At 47.7% G+C, this 26,645-nt stretch overlaps 1 protein-coding gene across 2 annotated transcripts in view; it reads right to left on the bottom strand.

The window, feature by feature from the left end:
* Positions 1-457: 457 nt before the first annotated feature.
* Positions 458-26,645, bottom strand: part of ATP7B (ATPase copper transporting beta) — an 83,965-nt gene continuing 57,777 nt past the window's right edge. The window contains exons 10-21 of one of the 2 annotated variants that reach the window (XM_074387656.1): positions 20,494-20,621; positions 20,228-20,382; positions 19,883-20,017; positions 16,484-16,678; positions 14,661-14,843; positions 13,667-13,835; positions 12,363-12,506; positions 10,666-10,808; positions 9,014-9,217; positions 8,814-8,931; positions 6,868-6,970; positions 458-6,320 (exon numbers count right to left, since the gene is read on the bottom strand). In XM_074387656.1, coding sequence (XP_074243757.1) covers positions 6,047-6,320; positions 6,868-6,970; positions 8,814-8,931; positions 9,014-9,217; positions 10,666-10,808; positions 12,363-12,506; positions 13,667-13,835; positions 14,661-14,843; positions 16,484-16,678; positions 19,883-20,017; positions 20,228-20,382; positions 20,494-20,621 — 1,951 coding nt within the window. In that variant the 3' untranslated portion in view covers positions 458-6,046. The remainder of the gene's footprint in view (positions 6,321-6,867; positions 6,971-8,813; positions 8,932-9,013; positions 9,218-10,665; positions 10,809-12,362; positions 12,507-13,666; positions 13,836-14,660; positions 14,844-16,483; positions 16,679-19,882; positions 20,018-20,227; positions 20,383-20,493; positions 20,622-26,645) is intronic. The other variant, XM_003927178.4, reaches the window with a different exon arrangement.

Here is a 26,645-nt window from a genome sequence, read left to right as displayed (position 1 = left end):
ATCTATTTTCTAAGTTACCAGAGTACCAGCTTTGTAATCAACTGCTGAAGACAGACTTCTGCGCAGAGGGTTGAGGTGGAGTCCTGTAGACCTAAGGCAAACACAGGAGGTAAAACATAGATCTTTGGAGCCATCAAAAATACTGTGAGCCCTTTAGAAACCTTTTCTCTTAAAAAATATTCAAGCCTTAAAAAAGGTTATCCAGGCAGGGCGCGGTGGCTCAAGCCTGTAATCCCAGCACTTTGGGAGGCCGAGGCGGGTGGATCACGAGGTCGAGAGATCGAGACCATCCTGGTCAACATGGTGAAACCCCGTCTCTACTAAAAATCTAAAAATCTAAAAAATTAGCTGGGCATGGTGGCGCATGCCTGTAATCCCAGCTACTCAGGAGGCTGAGGCAGGAGAATTGCCTGAACCCAGGAGGCGGAGGTTGCGGTGAGCCGAGATCGTGCCATTGCACTCCAGCCTGGGTAACAAGAGCGAAACTCTGTCTCAAAAAAAAAAAGGGTTATCTAAACTTGCAAGAATATTTAACATGAAGCTCAGATGCACATGATGATAAAGAGAAACGTGGTGACTGTCGAGTCATCCCAACTTGTCCTCTGCACTAAATGCAGGTCTGAGGCTCTGCAATCCTGGGCTGCAAGTACAGGTGTTGCTTACATTGTAGCATGGAGGCATCCCATGGCAGGGCTAACCTCCGGCCTCACGCTCTTCGCCTCTCACGTTTTCATTCTGATATTTGAATTTCTAGATGCATAAACCATGGTAATTTGGCTCCAGCAGCCGACTAGGAGGTTGTTTTGGTCAGAGGGACACCTGGTGGCTCTTGAGATAAAGCACACTGTCCTAACAAAGGACACGTTTCTTGCCCATGTAAGGGGACCAAGGGATGCTGAGGAAGCACAGATTCTCCTGAGGAAAGCACCAGCATTCACCTTTGAGAGGAGGGAGCTTTCCAGAGGGAGCGTAACAGATTACAGGCTTCAGTGCCAGTGCCAAGTGGGTTTGAACACCCCTGCTGTGTCCTGGACAGTCAGCTGAACAACCTGAGGCTTGGTCCCATCTGTGGAAATGGGACAGTTATACAAATAGCTCTTAGTGCCATTGTGAGGGCCAATCAAGATGAGTGACAGAACCTGCCCAGGCTCCCAGCACTCAGCAGCCTGGAGATATTTGAGCATTGTCTGTCCCCTGATCTTACCAGGACCTGGATTCACTCTCAGCAGGTCTGAGGCCACTGCACACCTGTCTCAGATGGCTGCCACTTGGTCAGGTGTTGGTTAACGCAGAGCAGGAAGGCTTTGTCCATGCCCCGATGCAGTCCATCCACAAAGGACATCCCTCCATGAAATCATGTTCATGGGCTTTCCTTTTGGGGCTGGGGAGGGAGTATTAGCCCTTTCCCCCCCCTTTCTGCATTTCTGTATGCTTAATTTTTTGCTATAAGCAGTTATTATGCTTCTATTGAGAACAATTAATAGCCGTCTCCATTTCAAAGGGCAAAAACGTTAAATTTCCATCAGTTCTTTTCATTTTAGCCCTTGGATGGTTTTATATCTGTTTATTCATCTTCCTGAATAAAGGAGATTCTGGATTTCACAGCATTACTTAGCATTCTCATATTCTATCCTGTAATTTCAACCACTGTCATTGTCTTCACACAAAGAAAAATAGCAAAGTAGACATCTCTCTCTGGAATGAAAACCTGAACAATAGCGTTTACATGCCTGTCCAAGGTGAGTTTGAAAATGAGGAAATAAGCCGGGCGTGGTGGCTCACGCCTATAATCCTAGCAATTTGGGAGGCCAAGACGGGTGGATCATGAGGTCAAGAGATCGAGACCATCCTGGTCAACATGGTGAAACCCCGTCTCTACTAAAAAGTACAAAAAATTAGCTGGGCATGGTGGCACGTGCCTGTAATCCCAGCTACTCAGGAGGCTGAGGCAGGAGAATTGCCTGAACCCAGGAGGCGGAGGTTGCGGTGAGCCGAGATCGCGCCGTTGCACTCCAGCCTGGGTAACAAGAGCGAAACTCCGTCTCAAAAAAAAAAAAAAGAAAGAAAGAAAGAAAATGAGGAAATAGAGCAGTTTCATTCCTCCCAGTTTCACAATACTTTTCAATACCAAATCAGCTTCCTCACACATCAAGGTAATCTGCAAAGGGAAACTGAGAGTCAGCATGAGTGGTTGCTTAAAGTATTTCTTTGCACATATGTTCCTTTAAAAAAAAACAAAACAAACAAAGATGCAATTAAGAAAAATGTATGCAGGCCAGGCGTGGTGGCTCTCACCTGTAATCCCAGCACTTTGGAAGGCTGAAGTGGGCAAGTCAACAGGTCAAGAGATGGAGAGCATCCTGGCCAACATGGTGAAACCCTGTATCTAGTAAAAATACAAAAATTAGCTGGGCGTGGTGGCATGTGCCTGTAATCCCAGCTACTCGGGAGGCTGAGGCAGGGCAATCGCTTGAACGCTGGAGGCAGAGGTTGCAGTGAGCCAAGATCACGCCACTGTACTCCAGCCTGGTGATAGAGCAAGACTCCATCTCAAAAAAAAGAAAAATAAAGTATGCAAATAAAAAGTGTCTAACTCAATTGTATACACACTAAGAAACTTACCTACTAAAACTGTCATAATTTTTTAGAGCTAAAAAAAGTCCTTCTGCAATTCGAATAATCTCTTTTTAATTATACTATTTGATTGCCTGATTTTGGTCTATGCTGGATTTATAGAAAATAAAAGCCACCTTTATTAATCTTGATTCCTTGGTAATCCAGCAAAATCACTTAAGAATCTATTTTTTAACATGTCAATTTCCAGATGTCATTTTTGGAAAAAGATGAAAATTATTGCATTTGTTTATTAAAAAGGTAATCCCATCACAATCCTTCACTAAAGTCTTAAAGACTCAAAGTTAATAGAGATGCTGTGATTTATTCTGCCTGAGGAATATATCAGGAAAATGTGCTCAAGTTTTAGAAAGTATCTATCTTCTAAAGAAATGGGATTCCTTCCTAAGGTGATAACAACCCTCACTTTTCACAATGGGACATACACAAACATAAAATCTCTGTACCCAGGCATCCAGAAAAACAGTCAGGCGCGTGTGGCACGAAGTCCGCCAGGGTGTGCTGGAGGGCGGGACTGGTTATCTATCTGTGAAGTCACATTGAGCCATCAAGGATTGAGATAATCACCTCAGTGATTCCACAGAGAAGTGTCAGTACCAAGATGTGGATATGGGGAGGAACCTTGAAATGTGATAAAGGACTATGCCACCAGGATGTCTCTGGAACCTATAATGGGGCAAGGTTCTAAAGTAGGTAGTTTGTGCCAGTGGAGACGTCACAATGTCTATTTCCCATTGGAGGAAGGTGAGCACATGTCCCAGTTTGCCTGGATAGTCCCAGTTTAGGCCAGTTGTTCTGGCATAACTATTCGTAGTGCCTCCTTCCACTCTTCAAAGTGTCCTGGTGTGGGTGAAGATTACACTGTCAACTCCCTTTAGGCATGGCTCACTTACGTCCCCAGCCACCCCAAGATGCCCACAGAGCTATCCCAGCAGAGCCCACTAGTCAAGATTTTTCTGCTCCTCCTCCTGACCCACTCCCTCAAGGCCAAGGAACTCAAACATATCCCTCCTGGTTGAGTGTGTTTGAGAACAGCCTTTTGCAGACACTTGACCTAGAACAGAGGGGTGCAAACGATGTCAAAATTTAGGCCTGTGTCTGACCCAGGGTGGGCAGGGACTTTGACAGGGGCTGCCTTTCAGCGTTCTCCCCACACGTCACTGAGGCAGCCCTGCATTAGCGAGCGGGGCTCACATGAGCACTGGGGATAGCAGAAAAAGCGGGCTCTGACCATCCTCATGTCCCCTGCTGTTAAAATCCCACACTCCTCTGCCCCCTAAAAAGACATCCAGCCAAGCCAGCGCCTCACAGACGCGCTCATGAAGGCAGGATGGCACTGGCCTCTGACCATGCATCTCACTCACAGGCAGATTTTTAGAGGAATGACAGGAACTTTATTCTAATATTGCATGGAATGTTTTTGAAGTAGAAATGGTTATCTGACAAAAAAAATTCCTTATACTTTGACCATCTAAAAGGTTATTTTCTATAAAATTATATAAATATTTCCAGGTCCATAGATGAACACAATGTTTTATGGTCCTAAAAGATTTAAAAATCAACAGAATTCGATTCTTTAGATAATGATCAGCCTGGTCAGGAAACGACATTCCCCAAGCAAGCCTAAAGAGAGGACGCGATTACAGCCGGAGAGCAGGAATCCGCTGCAGCTGGAGCAGGGGCTGAAAACACAGTGAATGGCGCGCTTGGATTTCATAAAATAAAACCCCACAAAAACTATATGTAAAAAGTGAAACTAACCATCCATGGTGAAGGTCAGAGGACCTCCTGAATCAACTGCATTCTGAGTTGAAATAATTACTAGATTACCTGGTAGATTTGTTCTTCCAGGAGGCAAAGACCTTTTCTTTTTTTACTCTTATGAGGCAAATTTCTATTCAAGGCAAAAGGACATTGGAGTAAAGCCTTCAGAGCTGACAGACACGGTACGGCCACTGGCTATGTCATCCTGGGCGAGGCCCTCAGCTTCTCGGAGCCTGTTTCCTTGCCTGTAAAATGTGGACAGGCATAGCTACCTTGCTGGTTTGCTGGAAGATTAGAGGTAATCTATCAAAAGTGCTGCTAACACTTCCTCTGGCAAGTAATGGACACTCAAAAAAAATAACAACTATTTTGGGTGGGAGACAAGAGTTTCACCCAGAATTTAATCCAACTCTACTAGCTCACTCCAAGGCGTTCTGTCAATCGCCACCAACTTCAGAGTCAATAACTGGACCCCTTCTGCTGCTCTGAGAGCCACTGTCAGGTAAACAGTGGAGCTGTGGCCACTCCTTTCCTGAGGCCCCTGGGCAGCGTGCAGAAGGCAGGCTCAGGGAGGTTGTGCTTTCCTCCTATTTGGGCAGCACTGTTTCCTCCAAGCCACACAATGCCAGACACTAGTGACATGAATGCTCTACTGGGCCCCACGAGGTGACAGTCACACAGAAGACCATGAAAACGAAGCTCCTGGGGCCATGCAGGGAGGCTCCTGCACACATATATCTCCCATGGGGCACCTGTTTTGAGCACCACAGGCTGGGCAGCGGCACAGAAGGACGCCCTGAATTGTGAGCACCTAGACTCCACAGGAAGCCGAGGCTGGACATTCAGGTCAGGCTCTGAGACCCTCACTCCAGCTGGTCAGCAACAACACTCTATTGAGAAGCCCCCACTCTACAGAGAAGGGGCCCTTAAGCAAGAAAGAACTCGCCTCGATTTGAAGGAGGATGTGGCAAGCTCCCTGGCTAGGGATGTGCACGCCAGGAAGCAGATTCGGGCTGAGATGCACACTCCAGAGCACTGGAGAAGCGCCCGAGAGCAGCAGCAGGGACCGCAAGGACATTGGTCCTGCCCTCCTAGGTGACAGGCAGGGTCACACGGGGTCCCCAGTGAAAGCACACAGGACAGAAAAGGAACAGACCGTGCAGGCAGAAAGCAACAGAGACACCTGAGGTAAACTGTGGTCTCAGAAACATGAGGCACGCAGGCGTCATCAGAAAGAGCCTGACAGCGAGGTCTGTGGTTCTCTGGAAAGGCCCAGCGAGGTTTTTTGGTCCTGATGAAACTGTTCTCCATTTCATAGTAGTCGTCCTAAATACTCCAGGAGAGGTCTGTGAGGAGGGTGGCTCACCTCTCATCTTCAGCAGTCCCACAGGCAAGGACTAGAGTCCAAGACAAAGCCCATGCTGACGGCCCAGTGAGGCCAGGAAGCAGGCAGGAACATCCTCTCCAAGCCAAGGCCAGCTCCACCCAGACAAGGCCATGCATCGCAGGGCGGGGTGATCGGACATGTCCAGGGTGTGGAAGTCCCCAAAGCTGGAGGCTAGCTCTGCCCATCCTGCTGCTGGCTGTCCTGCCTAGCTTGTGGCGAGTGGAGGCCAGTCCCCGCCCTGGGCCTGCCCGCCTGGAGCCATCAGATGTACTGCTCCTCATCCCTGTCATTCAGGAGCAGAGACCACTTGTCCCCACCATCATCCACTGCAGCGCTGTGCCGAGATGGCTTGTCGGACGTCAGGGAGGACAGCGACACCTGGCTGACATAGCTGACCTGGTCCCATGGCGTGGTCCTGGGGGAGTCCCTCCGCCTGTCATCCATGCCGATGTGCACACTGACCTGGGATGCCGTCAGGGGCTTCATGCGGCCGTGCACCTGTGCCTCGTACCTCTCCAGGTCAGGCTTCTTATAGCTGGAAAGCAGGAATGCAACAGCATCTGAGCCATTCTAGATACAAGGCTCTTTTTTTTCTAACCTGGTGAAGGCCTCTCATCCATCTTTTCATAACATTCAGTATAAAAACCTCAAGAGTTTCAAAGGAAAAGGGCATTAAACTCCCTATGGTTCCAGGAAAGCTCAACTGATTTAGAAACTGCCTTATGCATTGTAGGGTGCCACTAACTTTTGTTAAGTGAATGGACTCATAAATAAGTGAACATCTTGTTTAAAGGAAAAAATGATAGATAATACACAGGCAACCATGTCTGCCTGATGTTCACATCACAACCCTTGAGCGGCAGAGTAAGGGCAGCCTGGCACGAGGCTGCACAGCAGTGAACTGCCTGCTCACGGTGCTAAGTCACACACACGCACACCCGGCTCTACGTGGGCTTCCACTGCAGCATTTATCCCAGGCAAATGAATGGGGAATGAGAGGCAAGCCCCACTGTGCCCTGGGCATGCAGAGCGACAGGGCCTCCTGGGAGCCTCTCACAGATGCCCCACCTGAGGGGACTCACCACTTGAGCTGCAGGGATGAGAGCACCACAGACACGGAGGAGGCTGCCATGGCCGCCGAGCCCATCCAGGGCTGCAGCACAATGCCGATGGGCATGAAGACACCTGGGGAAGAAAGAACTCACACTCACACCTAGGCCTGGGAGAGGAGCCAGGAGAGGGCCTCCAGCACCGGGCTGGCTCCACCCTCAGCGGCCCCTGTGGGGGTCTCCTCCTGGCATGCTTGGAAGCCCCTGCTGATGGGTCTTGCCCACAGGCCCCCCGAAGCGAGGCTTCCTAGAAAGCTGGGTGTGGGGCGCTGTCGAATGGGCCTCTCTTCCACTCGCCCTGATGTTCCCAGAACCACTCACAGATGGCATCCCATTTCAGGGCCAGCTCCAGGGGAGCGGCAAAGCACAGGGAATAGGAAGGGCGGGCACAGGGGGAGGAGAAAAGCGGCAGGAGGTGAGGGAGCCAGCAGCCCATCCTGCAGCCACAGTCCTGCAGAGGATAATCACGGCTGATGGCTACAGCCCTTGTCTAGCAGATGACATTGACTCCAGGGCTTCATAACATCTTTAAAAGAGGAATGAGAGCTGGGTCCCAGGACAGGGTCAGGAGACAGGTACGATCAATTCTGCGTGGCAGAGGCACACACTGGGGGAATGAAGCTCGTGACCTGGCTCTGAGGACAGGAAATAAATCTGCCTGACTCACTGGGCTCAGGAGGCCAAGGCCCTGTTATACACGTCATCACTAACCACTTGGACACAAGGGAGACCCAGGCGGGAATGCCGAGTTTGCAAACTTGATCTCTCCTAAGCCCATGGAGGAGCACTGCCTCGCAGAAGGGTCTGGAACTTTTCCCTGCCGTGTTCCATGGAATAGAGGACAGGAGAGAGGCGGTTGCTGGGGAGGGGGAAGGAGGAGGAATTACAAAGCAGAAAAATCCATTTATTTTCCTTTTTGTTTTCTGAGAGTTTCACTCTTGCCCAGGCTACAGTGCAGTGGTGTGATCACGGCTCACTGCCACCTCCAGCTCCTGGACTCAATACATCCTCCTGCCGCAGCCTCTGTACTCCCAGATGGGACTAAGGTGTATGCTACCATGCCCAGCTAATTTTAAAATGTTATGTAAAGGTGGACTCTATGTTGCCCAGGCGGGTCTTGAACTCCTGAGCTCAAGTGATCCTCCTGCTTTAGCCTCCCAAAGTGTTGGTATTACAGGCATGAGACAGCATGCCTGGACAAAAAGCCATTTCTTTCCATGATCATCTGTGTAAATCAGAGTAAAACCAGGCAGGATTAATGTCCAATATAAGGTTCTGAAACACCAGTAACTGTGCCTAGCATGGCCAGGTGCGGTGGCTCACACCTGTAATCACAGCACTTTGCAAGGCCGAGGCGGGCGGATCATCTGAGGTCAGGAGCTTGAGCCTGGTCAACATGGTGAAACCCTGTCTCTACTAAAAATGCAAAAATTAGCTGGGCATGGTGACACATGCCTGTAATTCCAGCTACTCGGGAGGCTGAGGCAGGAGTATTGCTTGAACTCAGGAGGTGGAGGTTGCAGTGAGCCAAGACTGTGCCACTGCACTCCAAGCCGGGCGGCAAGAGTGACACTCCATCTAAAAAAAAAAAAAAATGTTCCTAGCATGTAGCAGGTGTCTCATAATTCTTACTAATGACTAATTCTCAGACTATATAACTTAACAAAAGGTTCAGAAAATATAGCCAAGCATCTCCACTAGCTTTTTAGAAAGGACCAGAGTGGATGAAGGCTTTGGGTCCTCTCAGCAGTTTCTCATTTACCTTTAGAGACATACAAAGCGGGGGACATATCAAAACCAGCCTTACTAAAACACCTCTAGCCAGCCAGTGAGTAAGCCACTCACTAACCTCAGCAAGAACCCAGGAGGGAGAAGCCTTTCTGGGCACAGCTGAAGCCCAGTGGGTAAGAGCTGCCTACCTGCTGCAATGGGTATCCCAACCAGGTTATAAATCAGTGCCAGGACCAGGTTGATGCGTATCCTCCGGACAGTCCTCTTGGAAAGGTGAATGCTAGCCACCACATCCAGCAAATCGTTCTGAGGGAGAGGAGCATGCAGTGAGGAAGGGGTCGGCCCATCGCCCTCCCAGCTCCCACAGCCTGGCTGCAGCTGTGCTCACTCTGATGAGGACGACATCGGCTGCCTCAATGGCCACATCTGTGCCGGTGCCAATGGCGACACCCATGTCTGCCTGGGCCAAGGCCGGGGAGTCGTTGACCCCATCTCCCACCATGGCGACTTTCTTTCCTTTGTTCTGAAGCTCCTGGACCTTGGCCACCTTGTGGGAGGGCAGCACCTCTGCAAAGACTTTGCTGATGCCAACCTAAGAGGAAAGGAAGGCAACGCCTGGTGTTGGCAAAAGGTATTGGACTGCAGCAGAAACCCCAAGTTACCCTTGCCCCCTCTGCCCTCAGCCTCTGGGTCCAGTCAGTGATGTTGGTCAACTATACCCTGCAGGTTTGCTGTCACAGGGTCAGCTTCTCCCTGGCTCTCGCCCCAACACCCTGCACTGGTTTAGGCCCCGTCCTTTCCTGAATATGCAAACAGCTCCCTTGCTGGTCTCCCTGTCCACCGCTTAGTCCCTCAACTCTCTTCTCCACGTGCTGCCTCCACAGTCTTCCCAAAGCATCTGTGCGGCCACGTTCCTACTCTCCTGCCTCACATCCTCCAGTGGACCCCACGCACCTCCCAGAGGAGGGCAGCTCAACTCTCTGGGGTCTGCTTCCGAGGCCCCCAGGGTCCCAGGGTCTGGCCTCTGCCAGGGAGGGCAGCTCAACTCTCTGGGGTCTGCTTCCGAGGCCCCCAGGGTCCCAGGGTCTGGCCTCTGCCTGGTGGTCTGCAGCTGGTGTCACACTCGACCACACCATTCAGCTCCCCGCAGCATCTCCAATCACCTTGCTACTCTGTGCCCCTGGGAAATGCTCCTGCTGCTGGTTCTGTCCTGGAAGGTGCAGTTTCCCTTTCCTAGTCCCTCTCTCGCTTCTCAGATCTATGTCCTGTCCCTGATCCACCTTCCCACAGGACCATGAGCCCCTCAAGGGCAGAGCCCCTTTCACTCTTCATAGAGCCTGGCCCCACGCGTGCCTGTCGCATTCATGGTGTTTCGTGTCTGCTGAACAGATGAACAAGTGTTAGCCAGGAAATGGGGAAAGGACGCTCGATAGGTCCATTGTCAGCAAGGAGGACCATGAAAAACAGGGGTCCTGCTGCTTCCCTCATGGGACATGATGAGGCTTTCAGACGACTAGAGCTCTGCACACATTTGGAGGGGCGTAATTTCTAGGAATCTAAACTGAAGCCACCGCTGTGTGGGGAGCCAGGCAGCCCTCCAGTGGGGCTGTCCTCACGGCCCAAACTCAGCACCAAGGGCTGCTGGAGAATTGTCCAGGACCGAGTCACTTATCTGGGCGCCCCAGTGAGAAGAGCTGAGCTGGCAAAATCTTCCCTTAACATAAAAATTAGAAAATGTCTATCTTAGCCCTTAAGCCACAAACTATTTTTCCGTCGCAAAGACTAGGAAAAGCTTAGAGAACACTAGAATTCCTTTTTCCAGGATGCATGTGCTCAGGCCCCAGGGATGAGACCTCTCTGCACAGCAGCACAGCACTCATGGGACACTGCATGGTCACAGCATGACGCACGTGGAGAGAAAAGCACCCAGCGAGGGGAAAAGAGCAGGAGTACCGCTGAGTGCTGGGCCAACTGGTGCTTACTTTTGCCTCTAACTGCTACTATGAGCTTTACACAGTTTGCAACGTTAAACGGCTGTACCTGGGTGGCAATGGCTCTGGCTGTCTTCCGGTTGTCCCCTGTGATCAGAACCACATCTACACCCATACTCTGCAGCGTGCGCACAGCCAGGGCGGCCTCCTGCTTGACAGCATCTGCGATAGCAATCATCCCACAGAGCACACCTGGAGCAAACCAGCCAGCATCAGCAGCTGCACAGGATAGGGCACCCCACACAAAGATACCGCACTTGCAATGTTCTCACCATACAATGTTATGTGCAAAAAACAAAACACCAAATTATATATAATACCATGGGGTTTTTTTTTGGCTTTTTAAAAAGTACACGCATTTACAGATGCACACAAAAGTCTAGTAGCAATATAACTAAAATCTTTGCAGTGGCTCCCTGAAGAATAGGATTATGCGTAATTTCATTTTCTTCTTTATAGCTGAATTTTCCAAACTTTCTGCAAGGAGAATGTATGACATTTTGCAAGGTGCCTGGCTCGTAATAAGAATTCAATACACATTAGCTACTAAAATTTGAGAAATATAACAGATGTCATTTAATAAGTGATAACTGTCCAAACTAGAAAATCAATCCTTCCTTTGCCTTTTCCTACAGAAAACATTTCTGCAGCATTTTGCTTTTAGTGTATCTTTAGTTATAGAAGCAGGAGGGCTTTTAGGGCTGAGGCGTGAATGAGAACAGAGAGAGGGATGGCATATGAGAGGGCACGACTCCTTCAGTTGTGCCAATTCTGGTTCGACAGCTGAGGGAACTGTGGATTTACAAAGACTTGGAAAAAAGTGAAAAAAAAAAAGAGAGAACGTGAGAGGAAGACATATTTGGCTGGATCCTTCAAAATGTGGTGTCGTAAATTTTATTTCTTGCTTGCATATACTGTTACTTCTATTAGCAGAAACTTACACTAACAAAGTAAAGACTCTTCTCTCTCTGGGATGCAAAGCCCAGGATGGAATCTGAGCACTAAAACACCTGCAGTCTTGAGACCTGTACTCTGTGCACAACCAGTCTGTATAAAGCACAGACAGAAGGGCCAGACATGGTGGCTCGCGCCTGTAATCACAGCACTTTAGGAGGCCGAGGTGGGCAGATCACCTAAGGTCAGGAGTTTCAGATCAGCCTGGTGAAACCCCACCTCTACTAAAAATACAAAAATTAGCCAGGCATGCTGGCAGGTGGCTGTAATCTCTGCTACTCAGGAGGCTGCAGCAGAAGAATTGCTTGAACCCAGGAGGTGGAGGTTGCACTACTGCACTCCAGCCTTGGTGACAAGAGCAAAACTTGGCCTAATAATAATAAATAAATAAATAAATAAATAAATAAATAAATAAAGTAGACAGAGAAGAGCAGCATGGATCTCATTATTTAAAGGTGCCCTGTAGTTAAACCCGTTTCCTGCTCTGTCTGCAGGCATGAATGAGAAGGATGACTCTGAACTGCCCACCCGGACGACAGCAACAATGATAACAAAGAAAGTTTAGAATTCCAAGGTCAGGAAGACTGAGGCCAGATCACAGCTGGCTCTGGGGCCAAGATGGAGATAGTGGGAAGGAACAAAAAGACAATCTTTTGGAAAACAGGCCTGAAATTAAAGAGAGGAAGGTTTTTGTTTGTTTTCATTTCCTTTTTAAAGGAGGACTCTTTTGCCTGGTATCTACAGAAAACTGCATTTCTGAGAGAGCGGAAGGAAGGCAGAAGCAGGAGATACCGTCAATAGCCACCAGGATGGCGGTCTGTCCTTTCATCTCGTGGTCTGTCATAGCGTCACTGACATCGCTGGAAATGGTTAAGCCGTTGCGCCTCAGCCATTCACGGTTTCCAATCAGCACAGAGAAGGTCTGGGGGGCTGCATCTATTCAACAGAGGCTGTGGTTATTCCTAAATAGTCAGATTTCACTATAAACTAAAAACCATGCAATCCTTTTAATAGCAAAATATCCATTTAACCATTCTGAAAAACTGTAACCCAGTAAGCACCTCTTGTGACAGCATCCTTTAGGACAAGAAAAAAGTAAAACTAATTTGTAGGACATGTGGGTATGAATTAAGACGGGGCATTAATAGTACATGCTATATGGGTGGAAATGGTATAAACATATTAAACATAAGACAATGTCCGTCTCTATCTTAGAGGTATCCACTGATTGTTTTTCTGCAGGGATTAGAAGCACTTAGTTATTTCACCAGCACACAAAGCAAGTGTTGACTATATTCATTACTGCTTGGTACCGATGACCCCAGGCGAATCAACAAATAATCAGACAAGTCTATATGAGATGTTTAAAACTGCAACTCCTGAGGCTGATGCGTCTCTCACCTGTCACTTTCTAACAGTATGTGCTGCTAACTGAGGTGTCACCGCACAGCCAGGCTCTCGTGGAAAGGTCATCCCTGGGGGTTTAAATGGCTGGAAGGTGGTGGTGGATGGCTTACAATCACACAATCTAAGTCACAATTTCATTACCAACACTTAGGAAAAACACTGGTCACAGGTTTTGTTTTCTACCTTTTATGCTGGTGGCTAGCAAGCTACTTTGAGAATAAGAGAGGCCATCCTTCAGAAGCAGTTGTCTCGCCAAGCAGAGTCCCTTCCTGGCTCGGGTAGACCATTTCCCTCTGCTTTCCCTGACTTTTTCTGCCAGCTCTGTAAATATTGTCAGAGTTCTACCACACCGGATGGAAACAGGAAGAACAAAAGTAGAATTCCCACCTGCCTACTCTGTAGCTTATGAGCAGCAAGACCCATTTGGGATAAGAAACAGGAGAATCAAAATCACGGATCAGCTAAGCAATGCTCCACGAATTTAAGGCAGCCATAAGCATCAAAATTTAGATGCGTCCAAGAACATGGCAGAAAATGCAGGCTTTCCGGGGGGTGGGGAGGCCGGCATGGGTGCCTCAGCCATGAACCGTCTGTCGCACAGCAGAGGCAATCGCTACTAAGCGTGGGACTCTCTGTGGTTTGACCCACCTCTACACTGAACCAGCTGCAGAGACAAAGGCCAGCGATACCTTTTTCTTTGGGAATGCTGCCAGCCTCATTCAGGTGACTGGCTGGCGTACTTAGAGGGCACCCACTGTGGGCCAGGATGCCTTCCACGTTGCTGACTTTGCACCCGATTCCACAGCCTGGCACCGCCTGGAAGTCTGTGCAGTATCCCAAGGTCTCTGTTCCAAGTTCCTGTGAAGGTGGAAAGAGAGGGAGAGGAACCTGTAAGCCATGAGGGGTGAAGTGAGAGGGAGGGAGGCAGGACAGGGACACGGGGTGAAGGTGGCAAGAGAGCAGCAGAAAGCGGGAACCGATAGGAGGGGAGGGAGGTGGGATGGATGGGAAAGGTTACGGCAGAGACTAGTAACTTATAATTATTTCTCCCTCCCTTGGTAAAGATATTATAGCTGTTAAGTTGAATGAGACTGAACAGCCTGAAATCTTTCCCCGAATGGGTGCCTCATGATAGCGGGCAGGTTGCCAAGTGGAAAGGAAAAAGGCAATTCACATCAAACACCTCAACTTAAAGAGGAGTGCAGGTGCCAAAGACAGGAAGATGTGAATTTTATGTCGCAAATAACTTCATAAAAACAATGGAATAATTAGTGTTAACAAAGCGAGTTGAGGCTATCAAGAGAGAACTGCTCGTGTATCAGGCCCTGGAGGAGGAGGGGACCAGGTGGCAGGGGAAAGGAATGGCTGGGGTTTCTAGACTGCCCGACCTCCCCAGGCTGAGCTCCCAAAGGGTAGAGGTCAAATCTCACTCCTGTTGTTCTCCTGAGCCTGACAACTGGTGATGTTCAGCAAATGCCAGTGACACTGGCATCCCTTTGTGATAACCTGGAACTGTGGTGGGGGCTGACTGTGAGCCCTGTCTCCGACTGCTACAGAGGGGCCTTCTAAGTGGTTTTCCAGACCACACAGTGAAGGCCTCCTCAGGCAGCTAGGAGAGAATTGGGTGGTGAGGAGTGAAGCAGCACTGGGGGGGAGGGCAGGGCCATGTCCAGGTCCACATACCTCTTTACAGTATTTGGTGACTGCCATGCCCAAGGGGTGTTCACTGCTGGCCTCTGCAGTCCCTACCACAGCCAGAACCTTCCTGAGGGGCAGTGTGGCCACGTCCCCCAGCAGGAGCACCCGCATGACCCTGGGGACCCCATGGGTAATGGTGCCAGTCTTGTCAAACATCACAGTCTTTATCTGCCAGAAACAACGACAACTCAGTGACCACAATACAGACGGGGTCTTCCACAGTCATAGTCCTGAGGCAGAACCTCACCCAACCTGCCTCAGGCAGGAAACAAGACATCTGCACAGCTCCTTAACATGATCCTCTGTCATCAATCTCGGGGTCCAACAACTCCCACTTCCCTATGTGCCCAGTCAAACCAGTCACCCTGAGGCTTGACCTTGACCAGGCAAAGCCAGAAACCCTCATTTGGCTGTACAGGAGATGGCACAGCATCGTCCCCCAGACAGTGACACCATCCACAGACTTCCTCACGTCAGGTCAGGGGTCAGGACCCTGAGGGACAGTGTATAATTCAAACCCATTTAAGGCCAGCAGGTTGCTCTGTTCAGACCATGTCCCACAAGCAGGGTTCACCCTTACAAGCAAACAGTAATTCAGCTTCTTGTTTCTGCTGCTGAGTGGTGGCCGTCCTTCAACACACTTGACTCATCTTCCTCCAGGGATTCTTGCCAGCTTTCAGTGCATCCTTCACTCTGCAGCCAGAATGATCTTCACAACACACGACCTGGTCACATCGCATAGGTGTGCCATCGCCCACATGGCTTCCAGGCTGATGTTCAGAACCCTTGACTAAACCTTCGGCCTTTGTATTCTGGCCCCTCCCTCAACAGCCTCATCTCCAGTTCCTCTCTCTCGATTTTCTTCCAGTTCTTCCAGTTTCTCATTTGCTCATTCAACAAATAACTTCTGAATGTTCTCGATGTCTCGGGCTAGATGCTGGGATACAGTGGGGCAGGAAAGCTCCACCTCCACAGGTCCTTTCCACCTGCTGGCCCCATTCTGGAACATCCTCCCCAGGTCCATTGTCTGGCTCTCACTCAACCGTAAGGTTTCAGATGAACATTCACATTCCCTTCCCTGAACATCTGCAGCGCCCTCGTCCCTGAGTCTAGGACCGGCCCCTGTTCAAGTGTCCTCATGGCATCAAGCACCATCTCATAATACTTGTAATACCCACCCACCTTTGCTATTTACTTTTTCACTTTCTGTCTTTCCTGCTAACCTGGTGGGCTCCTTGGCAGCTGGAAACCATGACCATCGCCAGGACCCAGTGCGGGGCCCACACATATCAAGTGCCCAACAAATGCTGATTAAATATGTGGACGTGTGGAAGGCAAGAGGTTGGTAAGTTGAGCAAAAGGAAGACTCGTCAAAAACACTGTCACACGCTCTTCTCTTCCCAGGGTCACAGGACCCACCACTAATCCCACAGATGTCACGGTGGGGCTTCTGTCCTGGAGCCTGGCTACCTGAGTGTGAATCCCAGCTCTGCCTTTGATTGCTGCAGGCCTTTAGGGGCAAGTTACCTAATCTACTGCTGCAGTTTCCTCATCTGTAAAATGGGAATGGTAAGCACCTCCCACACAGAGTTGTTAATGCAATTAAATCAAGTAATGTTGATAAAGCGTTTCATTATGTGACTGGTGGCTACTCTGTGGCTGTGGTTATTCCCGGTTAGACTTGGCTTCCTTTTCTATTTAACTAACACTGCTGTCTTGGGTGGCTCTCAGGCTTTTTCCTCAGTGTGAACTGGTAAACAGACACTACTTTCATCTCTCAAGACGAGGAAAGCTGTTGTGCGGCTGACCTTGTGCGCCATCTCCAGGGGCTTGCCTCCCTTGATGAGGATGCCATTCTGCGCAGCCACCCCAGTGCCCACCATGACGGCTGTGGGCGTGGCCAGCCCCAGGGAACAGGGGCAGGCGATGCACAGCACTGTGATGGACGTCTGGAACGCAAACCGGATGATCACCTCCGTCTTGGAGATGTGCTTGTTGGGGTTCTGAAAATAGGTCAGAGACAGAGGCAGGTTGAGAGTTCGATAAGGAAGAACCCTAAACAAATATGGACACTTCAGGGGGGCACTGGGCCTGACATAGCATGACCGACTTGGGTTTAGGAAACAGATGGTGTTCTGCACTGCTTTGCTGTCACAGAGAACACGTTACTGCTCTCCACATCCCAGTTTCCCAACTTCATCCAACAGGTTTCCCTCAAAGAGGCATTCCAGGAGCCGAGTCACATGAAAGCCCTTGAAAGGGGAAGGCAGACTCTGGAGATGGACCACATCTGAGGCTCTGAGGCTAACTTTACATCTCTGTGCCTCAGTTTCCTCATATACAAAATGGAGATGACAATGCATAGCTCATAAACTGTGCTAAGGATTTAATGAGGCAATATACATATAAACATATAAATATACACAGTACATAACACCTGGCATAGGAGCAGCATCTAAGAAACCGTAACTATTATCATTATTTTTCTCATCATTAGGGCAGCTTTAAAAATGCCTGGTCTCCAAGGGATCTATTCTAAGGTGACAATCATATAAATGAGAAGAGATGCAAGGATATTTACCATCGTATTTTGTTTTGTTTTTGTAAGGGCAAAAAATGGAAACAGCTAATAGGGGATTAATTAAATTGTAGATGTGGTGTATATAATGGGGTATGAAGCCATTGTTGGAATGATGATGTATATCTACACTTACTGATACAGAAAGATACCAGCAGCACTGCAAAATTAAAAAGCAAGTACAAAATGGCACGTGCTGAAATTTATTTGTGCAAAAATCTCTGCCTCTATCTGAATATAGCATTTCAACAATACTGGAAAGATATCCACCAAAGTGCAAAATATTTACTTCTAAGGATATGATTTGGAGCTATCTTTATTTTTCTTTCTATATTTTTCACTATTTTTTCTTTGTAACTTAAAACAAACAAAATATGAGTCTACTTTCCAGACACTTGGTATTATTTGTATTCTGAGAGCTTGAATTATCTCGGTTTATTTTTCAAAATGGCCGGTGGGTGTGTAGTATAACCAAGAGATACTATGTTCGCTTACTTATAGTAAAAAGCACAGTTGTCTAAAGTGAAGCTATGGACCACAACCTCCTGAGTTTCCAACTACATTTTATTCTTTCACTCTGAAAGGCAGGATTCTATATTAAAGGAGTCTTTTAATTTTCAAAGAAACAGTTATATTTAGGTAGAGAGTTTTTAGAGGTAAAGATTATGTAATATTTTTTAAACACACACTAATTCTTGTCAAAATCACACCTAGCATTCTGATAGGACTGGGTGGACTTCTGGAAGTTACCACAAGCCCTTCTCTACAATGACTTTGGTACAGTAGAGAGATGATAGTATCTTAAAGGAACATGCAGTACCTCATTTGCCAGCATCCTCCCTGATATTGCAGATAAAAACAAAAGAAGCCAAAGTAAGATGGAAAGGCATGGACAGCAGAAAGCCACAGATTCCAACTTGTTTAGGATTGAGTCTTCCCACGGCCACATGCCAACACACTGCTCTCCCGAAAAAGCCGAAATTGTAGGCAGTCAGGTGCCCTGGGTAGCCACTGGCAAATTCTAGCCACGCAACCATAAGTTATTTTTAAGAGCACTGAGGTCTCCTTAGATGTCAGAAAGTGCTTAACTTGAACATTTTTCAATCTAAGATGGGAAATTTGAGGGAGAAAAATGACATCTTAGTAAATGACATGTGTCCTGAGAACATTTGATATACCTTTAATTATGAGCAGAAATTTTTTTAAAAGAAAAAAATTATCCATTCCATATTTGTACTTTTTGTTATGTTGCCCAGGCTGGAATGCAGTGGCTATTCACAGGCATGATCATAGCACACTACAGCCTTCAACTCCTGGACTCAGACAATCTTCTGCCTCAGCCTCCCGAGTAGCTGAGTCTACACGGGCATCACCATGCCCATTTTGTAGTTTCTTATTCTATAGCTTTACGGCATAAGCAGCATTAGATGGGGCTAGGAATAAGATAAGGGGAAAACATTGTTCTACCCATTGGGCCATTACCAAATACTGTTCTAAGTGTGCCAGTAGCTTTTTAAGTACATTACCAGGGTTTCAACCTCAGCGCCTCTGATATTTGGGACTAGATAATTATCTGTTGTAGGGTCCTGTGCTGTGCCTTATAGGATGTTTAGCAGCATCTCCCCAGTCACAAAAACCAAAAATGTCATAGCTCCCAACTGAGACTCATGGATGTAATACAGTTTTTATTCCTCAAGCAGATACATTTTTTGAGGGGTGGCCTGTATTTTCCTTTCTTTTTCTGAGGCTTAATAAAACCGTATTTCCTAAGATAGTGTTCTTCATCCACTTTTTAAAACTAAAAAATGTGTATTTCATTGCCTCACATATAATGTTTAGTAAATATTTAATTAGAAAGCTATTCACGCCTGGGCTCAGTGGCTCATGCCTGTAATCCCAGCACTTTGGGAGGCTGACTCAGGTGGATCAACTGAGGTCAAGAGTTTGAGACTAGCCTGACCAATATGGTGAAACTCCATCTCCACTAAAAATACAAAAGTTAGCTGGGCATGGTGGCATGTACCTACATCCCAGCTACTTGGGAAAATGAGACAGGAGAACTGCTTGAAGCTGGGAGGTGGAGGTTGCAGCGAGCCAAGATCAAGCCACTGCACTCCAGCCTGGGCAACAGAGGGAGACTCCATCTCAAAAAAAAATAAAACATCAAAATAAAACACAAAAAAGCTATTCACATTACTTGGGAAGCTAGGAGGTCAAAGATGGTACTGGTAAATACATACATCAAAACACATTTTTCTTAAAATGTGTTAAATAATATTATCATGCCACTGAAATTTAAAGTGAACTATTTTCTACGATGTATGCCTCATAACCTCAAAATGGCCAATAATACATATTATAAACGCCTCAAGCATTACAACTGGGCACCAATTGGTATCTGCGAAAATTACCTAAGGAGAATGCAAAGGACATCTTTAATAGAAATGTGCAGAAGGAGAGTGATTTCTTATCCTACTCTGGCTTAGATTTTGCTGCCAATAAGAGAAGCAAGCAAACAAAATGTAATGAGTAACTAAAGCCCAATAAATCTAAGACATTACAGAATAGGATCAATGTCAGTAGATTATTTAAAACACAACCACCACATAGCCCAAGGCATTCAACTTACAGGAAAGTACTTCTGAACAACATCAAAATCGATAAAACCGATTACAATCCATACCACCAACGTCAAAGTTGACATGATGATGATAAATGGGACAAAATATCCACTAAACCGGTCAGCCAGTTGCTGAATGGGTGCCTATGAAAATAAAACACCAAGACCATGGGAAATTACAACCTATGAAGAAATAAAACACCATAAGCATGGATAAGGATTGGGATCATCTCCCTCATTTAACAACGTTTACTAAGCCATCTCTACTCAATAAAACTGTCTGATTTCCCAGAACTCTTGACATAATTTCTAAAACGAGAAAGCTGAAGTTCGTTTTAAAAATTTCTTCATTACCTTTGACATCTGAGCCTCTTCCACCAATTTCACAATCTGAGCCAAAGTTGTGTCATTGCCCACGTGGGTGGCTTTAATGAGCACAGTGCCATGTGCATTTATAGACCCTGCAATTACAGTGCTTCCAGGTTTCTTAGTGACTGGCATGGCTTCTCCTAGATGTAGGAAAGAGACAACCATCACTGGCTCAGCCCCATCCAGCACTCATGTGACCTGACAGCTGCTATGATATCCTCCTGAGGGAACACTGAAACAAGCCATCTCACCTGTGATGAGGGACTCATCAGCCATGGTATTGCCTTCCAGGACTTTTCCGTCCACTGGGAACTTTCCCCCGGGGACCACCTTGACGATATCGCCCCGCTGCACCAGCTCCATGGGGACTTGCTCCTCCCTGCAACAAGCACCACTCATCACTCACTTGGTCACTGCGTCAGGTTCTAGGCCAGCTGTCACATGAGTTACACTATACTTGTTTATACTGAGCAATAGTATTCATTTGATCTGTTCATTTACAGATTAAGCCAATATTTATCGTGCAGCTGCTAAATGCCAGGCACTGTTCTAGGCACTGGTGATACAGTTGTGCATGGCACAGCAAAGGCCCTACTCCCTCGTGAAGACCAGTTCTGTGGTGGAAATGGACAACAAGCAAGATAGCATCAAGTACTAAGTACGAATAAGTGCTATGATGGAAATAAACCAGGATCACGTGACTGGAGAGTTTCTTAGAGTGGCAGGGAGGATGACACATGGACGGGCTTCTCTGGGAAGATAACATTTAAGCTGACACCTGCATGCCAAGAAGGTCCAACACACAGGGAAAGAAGTTCAAGGACAGAAAACAATGGACACAAAGGCTTAAGGCAAGCAGGAAGGGTGAGTCTGAGAAACAGCAAGCAAGCAAGTAAGTGACATACAAGTTGAGGTCAGAGAAGCAGGCAGAGCCCAGATCATGTCAGGTCTACTGGAGCAGAGCATGAGTTTAGATGTAAGGGTTTTGGCAGGAAAGTGACACAATCTGATTCACATTTAAGTGATCTCTTTGGCTGCTACATAAGAACGGGCTGTAGGAGTGATCACAGGAGTGAGTGGGGAGAGTCAGGCTGCTGCAGCAGCCTAAGTAGAAGATGGCGGTAACCTGGACTACAGAGAGAGAAGAAATACAGGGGTCATGGGTCTTAGGTCAGAGGTCTTAGGTCATGGGTCAACAAAATGTGAAAATGTACTAAACATGAGGGTAAAGAAAAGAATCAAAGATGAGCTCCAAATTTTCATTTTGAGCAACTGGTTAGATAGAGAAACTATTTAACAAGGGGGAAAAATTAGGGAGGAGCAGCTAAGGGAGGTTGAGGGAAGAGAAGGGAAAGGATGGAGAGAAATGGTTCATTTTGGCGTGTCAGGTTTGAGATGCCTGTTTGATTTCCACATAGAAATGTCAACTAGGGAGCTGAAAATGAGTCTGGAGTGGACCGAAGAGGTCAGAGGTAGAGAACACACCAGGGAGCTGTCACATGTAGATGGCATTTAAAGCCGTGAAATCATATGAGCCTCTCTAGGAATGTACGGGGATAAAGAGAAGGGGTCCTAGAACTCATCCCTGAGACACTCCACTACCTGCAGGCTGAGCAGAAACTGAAGGAACAGCAGGGACACAGGAGGAAAATGAGAGTTGGGGATGAGGAGGAGGGAACACCCATCCAACAGCATCTAACGCTGCTCAAGTAGTTCCACAGGGGCAAATACATGTAAAAGTTCATTACACCCTACACACAGGGTTTGTTTGTTGCAGTGAATGTGAGTTACACATTAAAAAAAAAGAAGAAGAAATCAGAGAAACAGATGGGGGAAATACTGGTGAGAGACTGAAATGAGAATACAAGTGATGCTGGATTGGGGTACATGAAAATAATTTGATGGCTCTTGCCAAACCAAGTTCATAAACTGGTAGAGGCAGAGGCTCAACTAGAACGGGCTGAGAGAGCATGGGGTGAGGAGGCAAAGACAACAGAGAAAATCAAGCTTTTAAAGGAGGCTTGTTGTGAAGGAACAGAAAAACAGAACAGTGGAAGGGAGGCTGGATTAAGGTGGGGATTGCGTCTTGTACGTACATGTGAACTGTGCGCTGGTGGGACATGTCCTGCAGAGACAGAGATGCTGTCGGGGAGAGAGGAGAGGGCGGCAGGAACAGAGACAAAGCCAGAGGTAGGACACCCACGGCCCAGGGCCAGCTTTAGCAGCAGCTCTCTAAAAGCATGGCATGGGCCCAACAGGATTAACTGTATAGGTAACACTGGCTCAAGAGCAAATAGTGAGCAAGCCATAGAGCATGTATGGAGAGCAAGCAGGGCTCTGAGGTTATTTCACACCTTCCTTTCAATCTACAAAGACTACATTTAAACTATCACAGGGACAAAAAGAAAGCCATCTTACTGACTTGAGAAGGAGAAACAGTTACTGAGTACTAGAAACTATGCTAGATTTTTACCTGTTTTATCTCACTGAATCTTCCCAGAAACATACTAGCTGAGTCGTATTACCCCCATTTGAGTAAAACCTGAAGATGTCTTTGAAAGGCACAAAATTGAACATACATGCCCATTTATTTAAATGTTGCTATGTGCAAATATATAAAGCTTAGTAACTAGCATATGCAGCTAGGTATGTTAAATATTTGCATCAATATTTTCCTTTTTAAAATTTGTTGAGGAACAGTCTCTGTGCTGTGAGGATGCCAGACTTGTATAGCTACTTCCCAGGATTACGTGAGAAGCTTAGCATGGCACCTGGTATACAGTAAGTACCCAATGAATGCTGGCGAGTTTTTATTCACCTAAATGACATTTTCATATTGACCGGCCTCTGTGTACCAGGCACCAGGGTAGGCTGGCGTTACAAACAGGACAGAGTGGCAGAGTGGAGCCTTCCTCTCAGGAGGTTTATAGCCTCATATGTAAAAGCAGACACATGGATGGACAGTTAAGACACACACGGTAAGTTCAATAATGGCGATCAAAATAAATGGAGCACTGAAAAGGAGACTTTCAAAGACTCTGAAAAGTCTTTAAAGACTTTAAAGTCTTTAGTGTCTTTAAAAAGTCTTTAGTGCTGGGAGTACACCTGTGTTAATCTGTTTAGTGGCTGAGTGAGGCAAGGATCTTGACAACCAAAGACTATGCTCTGCTTATTTTTAAAGTGCTCCAGCGATGGAGAAGTCCAGGCTCAACGCTGCCCTTGAGGCCTCCTTTGCACAAGCTGGAGGATTTATCATCCCACAGACGTCTCCACACGGACTGAGAGGCCCATGTCAGGAGGAGGAGCTCCCTGAATTCAATCTGGAATGAGAGACCCCAAGAACTAAAGGGCAGACCCTTCTCCAGCAGAACCTAATCACTAAATTTTAAAATGTCCACTTCTGTAAGGAGACTTAAAATTGGCACAAACATCCAATTGGGTGTCTTTCTAAGAAATCTTCAGTAATGCTAATCTCTGTTAAATCTAACTTTTAATGTCTCCTTTGATCTAAATTACCCACATCTTTCTAACTCTAAGCAGCTTACGAGGAACAGTCCTTTATGGTTAAAATGTGGCTCCTTCTGGTAAATTCCAATAGCATTTATTCTTCAGAAGTTACTATTCTTCCCCAAGTGCAGAGTGACAGGTGCCCTCTTAATTAAAAGGCCATGGTTTGTTTCATAGTACTTCTTTAAGAGTTTCTGCTAGCAATCTGTTCACTTTACTTGTCTCCTCTCTTCTATTCCCCTTCCTTATTAAATATAAATTAAGAAAACAAAGAAAAAACTTATAGCATTATGCTCACTGGTCTAGATATAATTTGTAATTTGTTTCCCCATCAATCATAAAAAAAAAAAAAAAAAATTTCAACATGGAGGCTGAGGATGGGGCTGTGCAAGCCTTTTAATATCAAGCACACGCATGTGTGCAGTATGCTTCTTTAACATCTGACAGCAGTTTCATCCCATTAGTGAGTACCTGATTGCCCACGATGTTTATGTCCCAGGTGGCTGAGACACAGAACGCTCTGAGAGCACTGAGGAACCACAGCTGAGCCAGGCCTGGGGAATCAGGAAAGGCTTCTGGAGGATGCAACTTCCAAGCTGAGCCTTGAGGGTAAGGAGCCAGACAAAGGAGAAGGAAGAAGGGAGTGCAGGGGAAGGAAGGATGTGTGCAGAGGTCTACAGGGTGAGGCAGCCCCTTCTGGGAATTGCCAGTGGTATAGGCAGCTGGAACACAATGCAGAGGATGGCAAGATGGGCTGCGTTCAACAGGCATGAGGCAGACGCCGGGCCTCATTGCCACGTTAGGAACAGGGACTTAACCCAAGGACAGTAGGCAGCCGTTGAGGGATTTTCCACTACAGAGTAATATGATCAATTTGTGCTTTCATAAAGATCACTGGTTTGAATGTGGAAAAATACTGGATGGATACCTGGGTGCAAGCAGTAGGAGGAGACAGCTGCGCTGCTTTAGGGGCAAGGTCACAGTGGCCTGGAACAGCATGGTGGCAGTGGATGAGGCCCTAGAGATGAAGGTGCTAGAACCATGAGGACAGGGTGCAGATGTGTGAATGAGGGCAGGGGAGACATTGTAGAGGACACACGGGGAGCCGGCATGATGGTGCCATTCCAAGATAGATGGGCACCAAGGAAGGGGAATATTTTTGGGAAAAAGTGGGGGAAGGTGAAGTAGAATACAGATAGGACGAGTCTGAGCCTTTAAGAGACACCCAAGAAAAATGTTCCCACCAGCAGGTGGTCTCTGGGATCTACACGTAGGTTTGAGAATGAGCTTACCATGGCTGTTAACCAAAGACATGGGGATGTGAGATGCCCCAGTGATGGCCTGTATCACACAAAGGCAGAGGCACCACCACCAGAACCCCAAGGACCATCCACAAGGCATGAGGAGAGGAGAAAGCCCGTGGAGACTAAGCGGCGGCAGCAGCAGCAAGGAAGGAAACCACAGTGTGCCAGACAGATCGCACCTGAAAATGCTGCCAGCACCCAAGACTTGGAGTAAAGAGAAAGCACAAGTGTCTGCAGCAAAGGGATGGACAGAGGGAGAGGTCCAAGCCTCGATGAAAGAAGGCAGTCATGTGAGAACCTCCGGGGGCCTTCAGAAGGTAACATGGACCAAAGGCACGGGCAGAGGCCCAGATGTGGGAGGACCCTGTGGGAGGCAGAGTGACTGGGGGACCAGTGCCCAGTGCACCTCAAAGCACAGAATGGTCAAGCTCAGGAGAGGTCTAGACTGTTGCAATCCAGGCGGCAGAGGGTGCAGCCTTGGCCTGGGACAGAGGGGTGGGCCCGGGGCATGCTGTCAGGAGGCAAGTAGGAACGACCACACCCAAACTGTGAGCCAAAGCCAGGACGAACTCTGTCTTCTGGCTCCTAGCTTAATAATGTCCCATTATGTTGTGTGGTAGTAGTCAGGCTGTGTGTCCCCAGCCAAAAAAATGAACCGCCATCCTTGGAAAATAACTGAGTAATGACAGGTACAGCATGCACTCCATGGGCACTTGGGCTGGCAGACGCCTTCTTCTTCTGTTCAGATCCCTGGAATAGTTCCAAGCGACTGCAGTCGGTGCCATCAGAGGTGCTTCAAACTGCACCACAGACCCTAGCAGGGCGAGTCGGAGGAAACATGAATCAAAACCAACACAGCTGCCAGTGGCCTGGCTCCCTGTCTGAAAGTTTTCACTTCTCAGAAACTCATACCATTAATTTATAAGAGAAAAAAAAAAGAAGCCAAGGCATGTGAGTGCTGCAGACCCCTGGCACAACAGAGCCCAGCAGGCCAGGTGCCGTATGCAGGGCCCTGTCTAGGGGCAGCACAGCACAGTGGCCAAGGTGGGGCTCTGTGCCTCCAGGGGTCCAATCCCGGCTCTTTGCCTGCCTGCCATGGACTCTGGGGACATTACTCCACCTTGCTGCACTTGGCTCTTCCTGAGGAAAGCCAGGATGATGACAGTGCGACCTCACAGAACAGATACAGAATGGAACTAGACGATCTGTAGAAAGTGCTGGGGAGTGAACCTGGAACACCAGAAGGACTCACATCTCAGTTGCCATTCCTACAACTGCGATGATCATTTAAAAGCCAGCATCCAGAACAAAACCAGTGCTGCCGCACTGCAGCCAGCCTGTGCCTCATGAACACTCATGCATCTGTGTGGCCCTGGTCAGTTCCTCTTACGCACCTGGGGCACGCCCACGGCCAGCTACACCAGCCCAGCAGACCTTGTAGGGAAGCAAGGGGACTGTTTCAGCCTTCACAACCAGGTACCCAAGACACAGCTAAGGCAGGCTGCCTCCAGCAACAGTGTGACGCACGGACAAGGGCACTCAGGGGAGGGGCAGAGGCATGACACCTCTGACAACGGAGTGGTTAGAGTCTA

The sequence above is a fragment of the Saimiri boliviensis genome, chromosome 16 (genome assembly GCF_048565385.1).
Source record: "Saimiri boliviensis isolate mSaiBol1 chromosome 16, mSaiBol1.pri, whole genome shotgun sequence".
NCBI lineage: Eukaryota > Metazoa > Chordata > Mammalia > Primates > Cebidae > Saimiri > Saimiri boliviensis.
The sequence above is the reverse complement of the archived record's forward strand: the minus strand, read 5'-3'. Positions and strand labels throughout refer to the sequence as shown.